Here is a 16,305-nt window from a genome sequence, read left to right as displayed (position 1 = left end):
ATTTTTGGTCATTCAGCTTTGACAGGGCAAGTAAGCAAAATTGTCAGGTGGTGCAAACCAACTACTTTATCCTGGGTATCAAATGTTTGCAGCGTCTCTCACAACGCCAGCTTTTCAATGATATTAAAGGGGAGGGTCTCTTTAACAACTGGTTACAATTTTACAATTTTATTTACAATTTTATTGTAAATAAATAAATTTTTGGCTTATTGCGACAGGCTTTGTCGATATTGATGATTATTGATTAGCTTTTTGTGTTAACTATCTATTTACCCCTGTGCGTTGGTGGTGCAGGGGTAAACGTCCCCCTCCTCTCTCACAACTGACTTTCCCATTAATTCACTGTGAAATATGGCTTCGTTCACACTGCAGCCTGAAGTGACCCAAATCTGTTAATTTTTTTTTTCTTTTGTTTTTGCTCGGGGCAACATGAATCTGCTCCTGCACATGTGAAGCAGGTTGTTGCTAGGTAACCTGAGTGAGTGAGTTTAGTTGATGCCACCAACTTTCCTTAGCTGGCTGTGAGAGGTCGAGCAGCCAAAGCCTTCCCTCTGCCTACATCCCCCAGAGTGCCTTGGGGTTCTGAATCAGAGTTCAGCAACATTATCAACATTCTATCGGCCATTTTTTTTTCTTTCTATTGTTATTATCACGTTTCTATGGCGATATATATCATTGTTTTATCACCCAGCCATTGTCTCCAAGCTGCTCTGTGTCTGAATATTGACTCTAACTTTGTTTACCGCCGTGTGGCTGTTCATAGCATTACTGTAAATACAGTTTTCTTGATAAAATCATAGATTCCTTGCTCAGCCCTGTAATCTGTGGCTTATCTTTTTTTTTTCCCCACCCCATGCAGGCACCAGAGCACCGGCGCTGTGATCGCCCGCTGCGGCCAGCCAGAAGTCAGCTGGTGGGGATGGAGGAATGCCGACGACGAGCACCTGGTGCAGTCCATCGCCAAGGCCTGCGCCGTGGACAGCAGCGGCCGCAAACATCTTACCAACGGCGGCTACACCAACGGCTCAGACCTGCCCGATACTGATTTCGGTACGAGGGTTTTTACTGATGAGATGCGCTGCTGTTATCCTCACAGTCACACACACATTCCCCACAGCGGAACACAAGTTCTGCTGATCGCAATCTCTCAAATGCACATCGCCGTAATAATGAGTTGTCGTTTTAGCTTGAAGGTCCATAAATGCATCCTGTAGTTTAATTACAGAGCCTTGCAAAATTATTCATACCATCTCAACATTTTTGCATTTTGTTTTTAGAAAGCAAAATAAAACTTATTGGAATATTTTTTTTCTTAAGCTACATCAAGAAAAACAATTTGGTGCTTTCAAAAGCGTTCAAAAGTTTAGCAAGTAAAGACATGTGAAGTGTGACCTTCAATGGTATCAACAAAATAAAAGAAATTGCATTTGGTTGCACATGGAGGTCAGCCACATTATGCTATAATTAGGTTGTTGAGTCATTGTTCATAAATGTCTTTAATGAATTGCTTTTGTTGCTGGTTTTGGATGCTGGCAGTAGGAAGGATTTTTGGTCTTACGTTTTACTTTCAGACAGCTGTTATGATATGTAACCGTGGCAACAAGGTGTTGTTTTTACAGCTGGGAGCAGCTGATAAGCGTCTTAAAAGCTCGTATAATATCTGAACTCTGACCCCAAATCCCAGAGCAGCTGAAAAAGAGGCTTCATGGATTCAGGACCAAACAGGAAGTTCAGATCACCATAATGGATCATCCACAACGACTCTTTGAATTTACTTGGATGATATGAGTTATAAAACATTTAATTTTCCTTCATAATAAATCTTTTTTTCTTATTTGAATCGAGTAAAACAATATCCTAAGCTTTGAATGTCTCACTGAGAATTGAATGGTTTAAATCAAGTCATATGCATGCGTTAGCATGGCCCCTTCAAAGTCCAAACTTAGATCTAATTGAGTTACAGGGTAAGACTTTGAAATTTTAATGATGCTTTATGAAATAATTCTCATTTTATTTTTTTACTTTTACAAATAATTCTTATTTTAAAGAACAGTGGTGCAAAACATTTCAGTCTCTAAATGTGAAAATGGTTTGGATAAATATTCCTGATTTTTCAGCAAAAAATCCAAATGAATACATAAAGTTTATGAGTGAATTGTGATTAATTATTTTTCTTTCCCTTCGCACTTAGTTGCTTTTTTCCCACATAAAATGTTAAGACAACGTATTAAAGTTTGTGGCTATAAATGTAATCAACTGGGAAAAATGTCAAAGTTTCTGAATTCCTTTGCAAGCCAATTCAAGCATATTTTTGGAATAGCAATTTTTTTTAGCAACATTCTAAATATTTCTATTAAATCTGAATAAAACTACAATAACTCCTTTTTTCCCCAGAATCCTCCATGACCAATAGTTCAGAGGTAGAAACACTGGCCATCCAGCCCCACAAGCTGCTGATCCTGGATGCTAGGTCGTACGCGGCGGCGGTGGCTAACAGGGCCAAGGGGGGAGGCTGCGAGTGCCCAGGTAGGCTTTGTGTCTCGGTTTAAGGTTTCAAGCAGATTTAGGTCAATGCATGCTGCAGAATCAGAAGCTCACTTAGCCCCAAATGCGATTGTTCTTTGTGCTAAAATTAAACGGGTTTAGTTTTTGACTGTGTTTCGTTTTTCTTTTTTCTTTTCCAGAGTACTATCCCAACTGTGAGGTTGTATTCATGGGAATGGCCAACATTCACTCCATCCGCAAGAGTTTCCAGTCACTACGTTTCCTCTGCACTCAGATGCCTGACCCAGCCAAGTATGTTTTTTTTTTACGTCTTCTTCTTCTCTTTATGTTTAATTACAGTTCCCTCCAGCAGTGATTTCAGACTCTAGACACAACATTATGACCATGCAGGCTGAGATTACAACTGCAGCACAGCTTTGCTTGCTGGAGGTACCTAGTAATCACTGTTGTGTTATGGAATAGCTCAGACATCTGTGCCTGATTTAGAGCCTGGCCCCAGCCCAGGTAGAGGATCTCTTCCATTTGAACTCTCCAAGTTAATTCCAGGTTGATGTGTAATTAAACTGCACTGCTGCAGGAGAAGGTTGTAGAATTCAGCTAGAAGGTCAGAAATGTCCTCACAGTCTGCGTTATTCTAGATGTACTAGAATAGATGTGTTTTATTTTGGGGAACGTAAAGGACTCTAGCTTATGTTTATTTGTGTCTGTACTGTTTTAAATAATTCTATGCTGTAAAGGTGCAGAAAATTAAGCAGAGGGATGCACCAATCCACTTTTTTCACTTCCGATATCGATATCAATATCTGAGGTTTACTAGAATTGGTTGATCCCAAACAAAAAAACTCTGCTGAACTTTTCTTTTCTTAAACACAGACATAAATGTACTGAATTATAAATATACTTGATAGCTCTGCACCAGAACAGCACCCTTAAATACACCAGTAGCTTCACAAGTTTGGTGAAACATGTAATCAGAAACATTGTAAAATTAAAGCGTGAAAACTGTTCTTATTTTTTTCTGTGAAATTTGCTGCTTGTTTTACTTTTCATTGTTTGGTCCCATTAAGTTGGCCTTTTAAAACGCCTGATTTGAGGAAAGAATTGAGCTGTTGTGCTGATCTGTGCTGTCTGACTGTCCTTGAGAGATTAAAGCGGTTGCTCAAAGTTTTCCTCTTTTGCCGCCTCCCCAGCTGGCTGTCTGCGCTGGAGAGCACCAAGTGGCTGCAGCACCTGTCTCTGCTGCTGAAGGCGGCCCTGCTGGTGGTCAATGCGGTGGACAGAGACCACCGGCCCGTCCTGGTGCATTGCTCCGACGGCTGGGACCGCACACCGCAGATTGTTGCTCTGTCCAAGCTGCTCTTGGACCCGTACTATCGCACCATCGAGGTATTGACGTTCCCATTTCCTTGAAACTTCTTCAACTATTTGAAGTGGGAAGTTACAGACGAACAGTAGTGATGTACTGATCATCACTTTATGACAGATTACCAAGTTTGTCTAAAACTCTGGCCTGCCCATTTTAGGCCATTCAGATTTTTCTTTCTAAACAAAAACGTCAGACGATGTCAAAACAACAAAATGAGTTCAATTTGAGTTTCTGGCAGGATCTGGTGTCAGATTCTGGTCATCAGCTGGTTTTATTTTTACAGGTAATACCTTGAATACTACACAAGTCTGGACTGAATCATTCACACGCACACACACACACACACACACACGCAGCAGTAGGTATATTTGTGTTCTGTTATATTGCTAAATCGACAAAACATCCTCCATTCTTTTTACAGGTTAACTGCAGCAACATGTTTCAGCAGCAAAACCAAATCAGTGGTGTTGACCGTGGTCTGATCTTTTTGTTGATAACTTTACTCTGTTTAAAACAATCTGTGTTAACTGTGCAGCAATTCTATTGAGACTAAATTTGGTGAGAAGGGAGATTTTTAGATTTTGTTCTATATTTCTGCAGCTTGCTTAGTGCGGCCCGGAGGCCATTCGTTTTTATAGCAACTGAATGTAACATAATTACTTGATTGTGCTATAAAAAGGCACCATGCACCTGGAAAATATATAATACGGACCATTTGAATGAGATTTATCAATTATTTATTGGTGAGAGCTGTTTTAAGGTCCATTTAGGAATTAGACCAAAATGACCTTCACTGTGCCTTTGGTGGACAGACGTAGATCAGTAATGCTTTATAAAAATGGAATAATTTAACTTATTTAAACTTCTGCAGGCTAAAATGCTCACTTTGGCAGCATTTTCCATCCAAAATACAACTTATGACACAAAAAGGGTCAGTTTTTTCCCCCCCCTAGTTGTTTCCTACAAGTGAAAAGGTGTGATGCGTTTGCGCAGGGTTTCCAGGTTTTGGTGGAAACGGAATGGCTGGACTTTGGCCATAAGTTTGCAGACCGCTGTGGTCACGGGGAGAACTCTGAGGACCTGAACGAGCGCTGCCCCGTCTTCCTGCAGTGGCTGGACTGCGTTCATCAGCTGCAGAGACAGTTCCCATGTTCCTTCGAGTTCAACGAGGCCTTCCTGGTACGAGCTCCTCTGCTAGTCCATATTGTTTCCACCACTTCTGAATGTCTTCCTGTCTAGAAGTGAGGATGGTTTTCCTCTAATCACCACACATCTCAGTTCCCTTCAGGGAGCGTTAATAACACTAAGAGAACTTCTTTTGATTTGCACACTTGCGATGGATTGTTTACAAGTCCGGGCATGTCGGCATGTGTATGTGTGTGTGTATGTGCAGGTGAAGCTGGTGCAGCACACCTACTCCTGCCTGTTCGGCACCTTCCTGTGCAACAGCGGCAAGGAGAGGGAGGACCGGCACGTTCAGGAGAGAACCTGCTCCGTGTGGTCGCTGCTGCGTCCAGCCAACCGCACGCTGAGGAACATGCTGTACTCCTCCCACTCTGAAACCGTACGTCTCACCCATTCATCTCCTCCAGGGGGCCGGGGCCTCTGCGCCCTGCGTGTTTTCACCCTGCATCTCTAGAGGGCTCTTTCAGCCCGTTTCACTCACAGGAACGTTGATTAAAGCCCGACAAGACGAAGCATGAGAAACGTCGAGCTGTGGAGTCCGTAAACAGACAGGATGAAACCATAGTCTTGACTTTCACAGCGTTCTAGATTTATCGGCAATTGTTTTGCTTTCAAACTTGATTTAAAGTCTGTTTTTCAGCCTTCCAAATGTTGCATTGTTGTGGTTGCTGTTGTTGTAGGCAATGAAATTCCCCCTTTAGCAAATTTAAAAACAATACTCTGACAACGCAGTTGTTCTTGTCACATCTTGTTCAGACTTCCATCTAAAGGCTCCCACGCGCTCAGGCTTACTGTCCGCTCACAGTTGAGATTTCATAGTCAGTCGTGCAGACATTTCTCGGGACGGATCCTTTCATTTCGTACAATCCAAATGGGTACTAGTAAGATTGAAGAGCTTTTTGGGAACTTAGCCCCAATTCTTCTCCTTCATGGCTAAAGTTTATATTTATGACCCAGACCTGACCCAACATTCTTACCGGGTCAGATCAGAATTATTTGCTTAATTGTCGGGTCAGGCTTGTGTGGTGTGTTTAATGAGCCTGCAATACACAAGAGAAAACCGAACGAAAATACATGATATAAATCTAGTTTTATAGTGTTGATAGTTGAACTTGTTGAGGAAATGAAGTAAGCAGGATTCAGAAGTTAATCAGACTGTAACAAGCGCAGCTCACTGCCTGCATGTGCTGCATGGAGCAGCAGCAGAGACTGTTCAATGTGTGATTTGTACCCGACTCACTTTGTGGTTACAACAAGTCACAAGATGGAGCGGGAAGAGGTTGAACTAAAGCTGAACATGGGAGAAGTTACACTTCTCACTTACAGTATCTGGTGGTCTTAAAACAAAGGCAGTAAAATTGGAATTAAAGGAATATGTCAAGTTTACTTTGGGTTCAGGCCTCTAACTCACCTGAGGTCCGCAAAAGGTCAATTTTTACACCCAAGTACACGTTGTCGCAAAGTAAACTACTTGGTGGGAAACTAACTGGTTTGTATGCGACACTGAGCTGAAAATGTTGCGTCAGCGTAACCAGTGTAGCTCAAAGAGCAACTGCTGCTCTTTGAGCTACACTGATAGGTGTGTGACGGCTGCCCTGGTTAGAGTTTAGATCAGGCCCGAAAAATCCGACGCACCCAAGGCGCTGTGTGAGAGTCCAATCTGACTAATTAACTTGAGTGAGGTGCGCCTGAGTATGCTGGGACTTTTAAGACTCCTACTGTTATATCCCACTGATCCCATTTGGTGGGTGGGTTTGTTCTGCTCGCAGGTTCTCCACCCAGTTTGTCATGTGCGGAACCTGATGCTGTGGACCGCAGTTTATCTGCCCAGCTCTTCCCCCACCACCCCCTCTGACGACTCCTGTGCTCCCTACCCTGTGCCCGGTGCCAACCCGGAGGATGCGCCCCTGGGCAGGTGAGCCTGGCGCGTTGGCACCCGACCCCCCCACTTCCTGCTTCATGTAAGATAAACACAAACCGAGGACCCCCCACAGCCAGAGGGTCCCGGCTTAACAACCCTTCTGCTTCTTGACATAGCTTTTACCAGACCTCACAGCAGCTTTATGTCACCCAGCAGTCATGCAGTGTCTTGCAGAGGTTCCTCTGAAACTGCATTTAAAATGTTGAAGTTTTTTTTATTTTATTTTATTTGAAACAGATACTTGGAAATAATTTATTATACAGGGCTTCCCCTAGAAAAGCTGCTAAGCGTGGTGGTAGGTGGGCTAGATCAGACCACCAGCAGCTCACTGTGTTAAAAAATGTGAAAAGTTGACAGGAAATTGGACTAGTTAGTGATGTTATTGGAAGACGTTATAATGGAACGGCAACTAGAGATTCTTAAAACAGGCAAACATAAAAGCATTTCATTACAACAAACATCAGTTTATATGTACCTGGATGAAGTAATCAGCTGATGAGTCTTAAAACAAGCTGGTCATATTTAAAAGTCAAATAAATTAGAGGAAATATTACCTAAAATGGGCAACAATGGATATTTGTATACTTAGCTAAATATTCCTGCTACAAAGGTTTTCTTGTATTTTCCTAAATCTACCCGTTTAGTTTCATAATGTTTCGCTTTGCTGGTTGTGATTGGTTGTTTATCCAAGTGAATGCAAGGTATACTCTGAATGAAAAAGACCCGTCTGTGATTGGCTGATGGTGTGGTTTGTTTACAGTAACTTTGACAAGTTGCAAGATAAAAACAACGATATTTATTGTTTTTAATCAGTTATTTAAGCTGTTCAGCTGTCAGATTGATGCACAGTGCTGTCCTCCTCATTCAGCTTTCAGGTGTTTCAGGAACACTGAATCATTTAACTTCTATATGTGAACTGTGGATGCTCACATTAGCGTAGGGGAAGTCTGTGCTACTGCTACACGTTTAGCATTGAGATCCTATTTTAGGCTTGAATAGATTGATGGGCTAACTCCTTTTAGCAAAACTTTAATTGTCTTTCCCTTCATCCAATCAGATTGTTTTTTTGAAGCAAAAATGACCCTCCAGTGGACCAAGAGAAGCAGCTTTGTCATCCATCACTGTTTGTGAATGTTCCTTGTGTGTCAGATTTACAGGTGTACCAGAAATGCATGATTATAAAGGTTCCATCTAGAACCTTTATAAAGAAAACAAAGGGATTTATGAAGATTAAATGTATTAAATAAATTCAAATCTATTTAATAAAAATTCCTGTCCCTGGTTAAGATATCTATAAATATTTCTGCAAGGCACTAATGGTCTTAATGATATATTAAGACCATTTTGGGCTGCAAGAGTATTTAAAAAGATAGTCTGTGTTCCTAGTCTAATCTTTTGTCTTTTTCTTGTTTTGATGAAGATGACTGGTTAACACAAAGACTTGGTCTGTCAATCTTAGCCAGAAGTGCTGAGACGGTTTAATTGTGTTTTCACCGCTGAATTGTTTTTCTCATTTCCTGTTTAGACGAACAAAGACTCGTTCTTTTGACAACCTGCCCAGCGCGTGTGAGCTGGGAAGCACGCTGGCTCCCAACCGGCGCTCCAGTGACCCGAGCCTCAACGAGAAGTGGCAGGACCACCGGCGCTCTCTGGAGCTCAACATGGCGGTGGGCCCTGAGGGAGGGGGCAGTCAGGAGCCGCAGGCCGGCGGAGAGGGGCCGCGTACGGACGGACAGCAGTCGGAGCTGGGCGACGACCAGCATCCCCGCGAATCCCAAGCCGCGCTCCAACAGGACGCCCCGGTCAGCCCAGACGGGGGAGCGGAGGAGGCAGAGCTCTCCGTGGTGGTCGGCATGGCTGAGGGGCAAATGGAGAACATCCTACAGGAAGCCACGCAGGAAACGGTAGCAGATTTACAGGGGCAGAGACCTGCTGCTGCTGCTCACACAGAAGTGAAGAAGGAAGTTGAAAGTGAGGGGGAAACTCCAACGACGGAGACGCAGAGAGAAATAGTTACAAACGGTCACCATCCTGACAACGGCGAGGTGGAGTCTGAGGACGATGGGGATTCTCCTCCTCTGCCTTCACAGGAGGAACAGGAACTCCATCAGCAGCCGAATGACCAGACTCAAACACCAGAGGGCGCTGTGGAAGAGAGCGTCAACTGCTCTGCTGTTAGAGAAGAGCCTAGCTCAGGAGAGCAGCCGCTGTCTGAATCCCATAAAACCAATATTAACGGCTTTGTGGGCGGGTCATCAGAGGAGCAGGACGTAGACGAGACCGGTCCCGCCTCAGAACCCGAGCTCGCCGTCTCAGAATCGGACGATCCGCTGGACAAGAGGGCGTCCGTGATGGAGAGCTCCACAGAGACTTTAACAGAAGAAGCCTGCAGCAAGCTGGAGCTTCTTCCTGGACAGCCAAGTGTTTTACCCAACCGTCAGCCGCACGGCGACGGCAAGAGCCAACACCCCGGCTTCAGGAAGGACAGGGAGGCGGCCGAGTCTGGCTTTAGCAGAACTTTAAACGGGGGCAGCAAGCATGCCTCGGTCAGTGCCTTTCAGTCTGCCAGTGCTGAGCTAAGCAGGGAAGGGCTTTACAATGGAGACTGCTCCGATGGAGACCCCAGCGTAGGACCGCACTGGGCCAAAGGGAACGGGGAGCGGGTCCCGCTCAGCCGACAGGTGTCTCTGGCCAGCTGCAACTCCCTGGTCCTCCATCCACGTGGCGCCTGCCTGCAGCACCGCTGCTGCCACGCCGCTCCCAGCCGGGCCGCCGTCAGCCCGGAGCAGCCGACCCGCAGCCACCTGGACGACGACGGACTCACGTTGCACACGGACGCCATCCAGCAGAGGCTGAGGCAGATCGAGGCCGGGCACCAGATGGAGGTGGAGACACTGAAGAAGCAGGTGCAGGAGCTGTGGAGCCGCCTGGAGAACCAGCAATACGCCGGATCGCACCGGATCAACGGAGATGTGGGTGACGAAATGGTGAGACGCTGCTCTGCCTTTTACTCTTTAGAGAAAAATTTAACTTTCCATGCTGTTTCCATCCAAAAATATGCACAAATCTTTGTCTACATTCTGCCAGTGTAAAAAAAAAAACCCTAAACTTTGCAGTTGAAGTGTTCCCATTAAGAAAAGACTTTAAAATCACACATGAATAAGCTAATTCACAGGATTAGTCATTAAAAATTATGGCAGCCACAGATGTAGTTACACATTCATAATTCAGCCGTGGTGTCAACGCTCATCATCTATCAGGCATCAGAGAAACATCGGCGTCTGATTCAGGCGTTGGTGCAATAAACCTCTTAAACTTTGGAGCAGCTACGTATGCAGCATTCGATGAAGCTGTAGTTGGCGACTTTACAGAAGCGTTATGGATTCTTCACTTTAGAGTGATACACAACTTTTCATGAGCTGTGTGAAGCTGTGATGGCTCTGGTGGAGCCAGCTGCACATAGTTTGAAAAAATCAAATACCAAGACAAACCATCTTTCTCCTACCACTTCCTGTTGTCGTCTTTGACGTTTTCGCCAGCAGACTCATCCAGCTGTTGGTCACGTGATTAGTGTGATGCAGAAAGTGTTTTTCCATTGTAGTTTTGTGAAATGCATCTATGTGGATATGGCTACAAAAGCACCTCATCCCAGTTCCAAAACGTTTTCCAAAAAAGTTTATTTTTTTGTTTTTTTTTTTTTAGAAATTGGGGTGTTTGTATTAAGCAAATGTATTTTTGTCATTTCAATTTACACCGTTTCATGGTGGGTGTAAACTCAGCTCCTGTCTCTTTCTGTGCAGACCTCAATGACCGACTCGGAGTACAACCTGGACCCAAACTGCTTGTCCCGCTGCAGCACGGAGCTCTTCTCAGAGGCCAGCTGGGAGCAGGTGGACAAGCAGGACACGGAGGTGAGCATGACCACCCCGTCACCACGGAGACCATCCGGAACTCCTCCGTAGACGGGAGCGGTCAACGGCTCTGTGTGCTTGCTGCAGGTCACTCGCTGGTACCCTGATCACCTGGCCGCTCAGTGCTATGGCTGCGAGAGTCGCTTCTGGTTGGCTGCCAGGAAGCATCACTGCAGGTGAGCTGGACTCCCACTGACCACTTCACCTCCAACCAATCAGTACCAGTGATGCCACATAATAACATCCCGTGAATATCTCCTGTATATGTTGAGCTTTTGGTGGTTGCTATAGAAGCACTTTAACAGTCTCAAAATGCCACGGTCAGGACATTCATGTTAAACATGTTATGTTTAGTTGTTTCTTCCACTACAATGTGTTTCATTGTGACTGTATGCGACAGGCCGTCACAAAGCAGCGCTTGGTTGTGGAAGTGGAAGGAAAAATAATGCCAGATTTTAAAAGTTTGTGAAAATAATAATCAGGGATGTTCTTTATCTCGGCCGATATTAGTCATTCACACGTTTCTATTTTTATTGGTCATTTTTTAACACATTGCTCTCAGTCCAGTGAATAAAACCGAGATTTGATTCCGTCTTGCTGCCGTTTGGTTCTGGAAACCAGGTTCTGAGGAGGACGTTGGTCATGTGACTAATAGTGATGCAGCACAGGATTGTGGGTATTTACCTGAAGCAGAGACGTAATGGTGAAGTCAGCTGTGTTTATATATTTCTTTATTTTTGTCCAAGATGTCAACAGGCATATATATAATATCTGTAAATATTGGATATCAATATTTGCTCAGATTTTCTTACGAATGGGTCCCCAATAGGTGGACTTGGCCCTCTGCTGTATTTACAGCTACAATAGTGTAATAAAAAAAGCTGTCCTGCTCTCTTTGTTTCACTTCACTGATTCACTACTTTCTCTTGGTCTGTCGCATAAAATCCCCTAAAAATTCATTTGGTTGTCCAGGTTCAAAAAGTAAAACTGCCGTTCCAAGGATGACCTCTAATTACTAAAGATAGATGTTGTTATCAGACTGTAGCTTCACCTGTGGTAGATCACAGAGCGTCTTATTGTACAACTTTTGGTTTCCTTTGTCAGTGCTAAGTAGTATGTTGCCATGGTGACTGGTTGTTGGATTGAGTTGAGCTGTTTTGGTGAGGCGCGATGCCCTCATATTCAGAACGATGTTTCGGTGGATTGAAGCGCTGCCGTTTGAATTCATCTTCATGTGAGACATTTAGGAAGTCTTGGGGTTTTTTTTAGATAAAGAACCATGTTTGGTCAGGATGTGGATTCAGAAACAGCTGGTCGTCGTCACTCCTCCTAACCTAAGCGCCGAGCAGGAAGTGTGTTGTTGCTGTGCTCATGTTTTCTGCGCTGCTCCGGCAGCTCTTACCCATCGTCTGCCACTCTTCCTCCTCTACAGTGGCAGAGAGGCAGTCCAGGAGGTCTGGTGAGATCCCGCCCAACCCTCCCACCGCTGCACCCTGCTCCTCCTAATCCTAATCCAAGCCCCTCCCCCTCACACCCTCTGTCCTCACCTGCTCTGTTTTGGTTGATTATTATTATTATTATTTTTTTTTTAAACTGATCAGTAGCTTCACAGGGACACGCTGATTTCTGACAGCAGAGTTTTCCTCCTGCTGTACGGTTCCACAGAGTGTTGTGTTTTTAACTGGCTGTAAGTGAAAGCATGGCGCCGTGACCAGGCCAGCTGTGATTGGTCGAAGGCTGATTTTTTCCCCCCCTTCTTTTTAAGTTCATTAGAGAAATTGATTTGCTAACCTGAACAGAAGTGGACTGCCTCAGCCTCAACCCACCATAGCAGCACATCAGCATCCAGTTGCCCCGGCAGCATGCCCCCCCCCCTCCAGCTCCACAGCATGGCACCCAGAGCTGCTGCCATCACTTGGTTGAAATAAAAAACTGGAGACCCAGAAGTTTTTTTTTTGTTTGTTTTACTGCGGTTCAGTTCGGCTCAGGAAGCAGTGCACCACAGTGTGTGTAGGGGTGTGTGTGTGCGCATGGCCTGACATCTGAATGTGAGCATGGGGGTCTGAGTGTTGGCGTCCGTCTCGCTTACTGGCCGGTCTCCAGGTCTCATAAATGTTTCTCTTGTCAAATACTGATTTCAACTGATTCTGAGTTTTTTCTATTTCAGAGCTAGAATACAAGTATTTTTAAAAAAAGATTTTGTTTTAACTGTACTATCGAATAATAATCGTTTATAGTTGGAGCGAAGGTAATGTTGCTCTGTGAAACAGATTTACTATTAGAAAACAAAGTAAAACTGCCTGAGCAGATATTTTAAGATGTTTATTCCCATTTAAATGAGTAATTGTCCAAGTAATCCAGCTAGCATTACAAAAACAACGGTCTGATGTAGGGCTGCAGATAATGATTATATTCAGTAATCGATTATTCTAACCATTAATCAATTAATCAGATAAAAAGCATATTGCCACATTCTGATGATTTTTTTTCCCCATATTTGCAATATATTAAATATATCCCTTTTTAAAATAAGAAAATAATGATTTTATTCCTCAAAATGCAACAATGTAGTATTCCTTTAGCTATGTTTCAGCAAAGAATGCATCTGAAGCTAAAAACTACTTCTAACGTCAACATGCTGCTTGACTTATCCACATGAGGTAGAACAAATTTACAAAGTTTATTTCTTTATGAAAATGTATGCAAATATATTATAGTTTTGTGTGTTCTTCTTTCTGCAAACGACCCTTTTTGAATCAGTATCCTCCAGCTAATGAGTAATCAATTAGTAAATTATTTGACGATTATTTCAATAATCGATTCATCGCGATTAATCGTTTTGGCCGTAGTCTTGTGTGTTCTCTATAGAATGTGTATCCTGACTGTTCCAACGTTCCCAAATTCTGCGTGTTCCATGAAAGACAGAAGCTCAAAAGGCTAAAACTGGCCTTAAAACTCATTGTAGTTCAAACTCATTTTACAGTGAAAAGTTTTATTATGGTTCATTTACTGATCAGAAAGAAAACGACAAACAACTTTGAGTTTCTGATTCTGGCTACGAAGCAGAAAATGATCTGATTCCTCTGTCCGTCTCCGTCTTTATCTGAGCCGGTAGTTCAGCTGTTCCTCTGCTTCCTGTTAGAACATGTAGCGATATTTCACAGTGATGATCCTGTGTGTTTTGTGTCCCTGCCTGTTCCACCATGTGCTGCAGGTCCAAACGAACGATAACGGGAGCTGCTGATCGCTCAGACCCACCGTGCACGGTTTAGCCTCAGAAAATGCCTGCTAGCTGAGGACGTGATCGCCCTCTGTCTCCCTCTGCAGGAACTGCGGCAACGTGTTCTGCGCCAGCTGTTGCGACCAAAAGATCCCTGTGCCAAGCCAGCAGCTGTTCGAGCCGTGCCGCGTGTGTAAGAACTGCTACAGCAGCCTCCAGCTCAACTCCGCTCCTCTCGACCTCGAGCTCGAGAAACCCATCGCGGCGAGCTCCAACTGACGGAGCGCAGCGGAACCGGGCCGGGCTGGGTCAGACCGGGTCGGGCCACCAGCCGCCGACACAAACGCACCGCTCAGGAGCACAGGAAGCTACGCAGAATGTCCCGTGTGTGTGTGTGTGTGGGGGTGTGTGTTGCCCATCTGGAGTTTAAAGTGTATATTTTTAGGATGACATGCTGGCTACGCAACAAGAACTCTGAATGTTAGTGTCTGGAGGGGTGTGTGGGCGTGCGCTTGTGGGTGTGTGTGTGTGTGTGTGTGGCAGTGAGGAAATTGCACTTCAAGGAGCGAGAATGGACTTTCCAGGCGCCGAGAGAAGCAAGTCTCGGTGCGGAGCTCCGTACAGCCGACAGCTCCAGCGCCTCGCCGCCACCCAGAGCTTCTGCAGACGTCACTTCTTACACTGAGCTGAAGTTTTTCCTCTGGACTGAGAAACAAAACAAACCAACAAGTGGAAAGAGAATCTCCCTGTATCCGAAATCTTCACACAAATGGTGTAAAGAAATCACTGGCACCATTAAGACTCCACTGTTTTTTTTTGTTTTTTTTTCTGGTTTGCACATTTTTCCGTCTAATCAAAATCCCAGATTTGAAGGCTTCTTAAAGAGCGTTAAACCAAACTGACTTGGTCTGGTTTCTACTGAAATGTCTTACAAGTGAAAACTAACTTACAGGCACCTTTCCAGCTTGATAGGATCTTGCTTTAAGTCAAGAATTCCTTAATATTAATGAAGTAGTTTTGGTTTCATTATCAGATCGTTTTACTTCTAACAAACACGTTTAATCTGCCAGTGAAACTTGCACATTTTCATCAACATTAAGGAATTCAAAGTCCCTACATCTTGTAGGTTAATTTCTGTCTTGTTTCAAATGTACGAAGATATTTGCAGTAGAAACTAGACCAAAAATCCTTAAGAGTTTGTGTTTTTGCAGTGTAAAGCTTTGTGTAACTACAGGACTGAACCTTCAGCTCCCAGCATGTGGGTCACTCTGCTGGTGAAAATCCGGTTAGGAAGCGTTTTGGGTGTTGCTGCAGCGATGATCCCTGCTGCTCTGGGAGACCAGCAGCAGGGGGAAGGGCTCTTTGTGAGATCAGACAGCAAAGCTTCTCTGCGGCGCATCCTATTCAATGACCTCCTTGCGCTCACACACACGCAGACACACTCTTTTTCTTTTTGTAAAATAAATGAATGAAATAATATATTCAGATACATATATAGCATTTGAGAAAACTGTATAGAATTCTTGAATAGTGGCTCATTTAATTAGTCACATTTCTTTTTTTTTTATTTCTTTGTTCTCTTGTTAAAATTGCACAAAAATACCTATATTTTGTATCCTGCCAGAAGAGGAACAGGGTTGTTGTTTTTAAAAAAATAGAGAATCCTGTTTTGATGCTGCAGTGGTTTTCTCCTTTAAATGCGATTTATTATTTGGAGGTTATTTATTAAAGAGTTGTTGTTAAATTGCTGTTAGGAATCCAGATAATTCAATTGCTGCAGGATAATCAGGGGGGTGAGAGATGGTTTTGAACTGATTCTGACAAGTTCGTCCCTTTAGGATCGGCTGCGTTGTTTGATCTGTCGATGGGGTCCTGTGACGGAGCGGAGGGGCGCCATCTTGAATGAAATGTTCAGTGGACTAGCAGTATCATCTATGCACTGAGAAAACAGAGGCCCAGAACAAACAGCCTGAACCCCAAATCAAAGCATCTCATCTTAACTTCGATATATGACTCCATTCAAACCATCTCCACACACTACCTCTACTTTGTAATTGTTCATACACACGCACACCTGACTTCTAGTTGCTCGGTGACTTTTGTCATCAACAAAGGCCTTGGTTTTTGTCATTGTTCAATACATTTTCCCCTGTTTTGCTGAGTTTTAAAATAAAAAAGGTACACACCTGAAAGAATA

The 16,305-nt window shown here is 43.9% G+C and overlaps 1 protein-coding gene across 5 annotated transcripts in view; it reads left to right on the top strand.

Annotated features, from left to right (window-relative positions):
- mtmr3 (myotubularin related protein 3) overlaps positions 1-16,305 on the top strand; it is a 31,849-nt gene extending 15,544 nt beyond the window's left edge. Inside the window, exons 9-20 of one of the 5 annotated variants that reach the window (XM_028033039.1) lie at positions 860-1,050; positions 2,395-2,526; positions 2,685-2,796; positions 3,696-3,891; positions 4,865-5,050; positions 5,265-5,435; positions 6,826-6,971; positions 8,503-9,964; positions 10,778-10,888; positions 10,976-11,064; positions 12,321-12,347; positions 14,216-16,305. In XM_028033039.1, the coding sequence (XP_027888840.1) occupies positions 860-1,050; positions 2,395-2,526; positions 2,685-2,796; positions 3,696-3,891; positions 4,865-5,050; positions 5,265-5,435; positions 6,826-6,971; positions 8,503-9,964; positions 10,778-10,888; positions 10,976-11,064; positions 12,321-12,347; positions 14,216-14,387 (2,995 nt within the window). In that variant the 3' untranslated portion in view covers positions 14,388-16,305. Of the gene's footprint in view, positions 1-859; positions 1,051-2,394; positions 2,527-2,684; positions 2,797-3,695; positions 3,892-4,864; positions 5,051-5,264; positions 5,436-6,825; positions 6,972-8,502; positions 9,965-10,777; positions 10,889-10,975; positions 11,065-12,320; positions 12,348-14,102 lie in introns of all 5 variants that reach the window. The other 4 variants (XM_028033041.1, XM_028033042.1, XM_028033040.1 and 1 more) reach the window with 4 other exon arrangements.

The sequence above is a fragment of the Xiphophorus couchianus genome, chromosome 12 (assembly GCF_001444195.1).
Source record: "Xiphophorus couchianus chromosome 12, X_couchianus-1.0, whole genome shotgun sequence".
NCBI lineage: Eukaryota > Metazoa > Chordata > Actinopteri > Cyprinodontiformes > Poeciliidae > Xiphophorus > Xiphophorus couchianus.
Note: the sequence above shows the minus strand (reverse complement) of the source record. Positions and strands in the feature narration are given on the sequence as shown.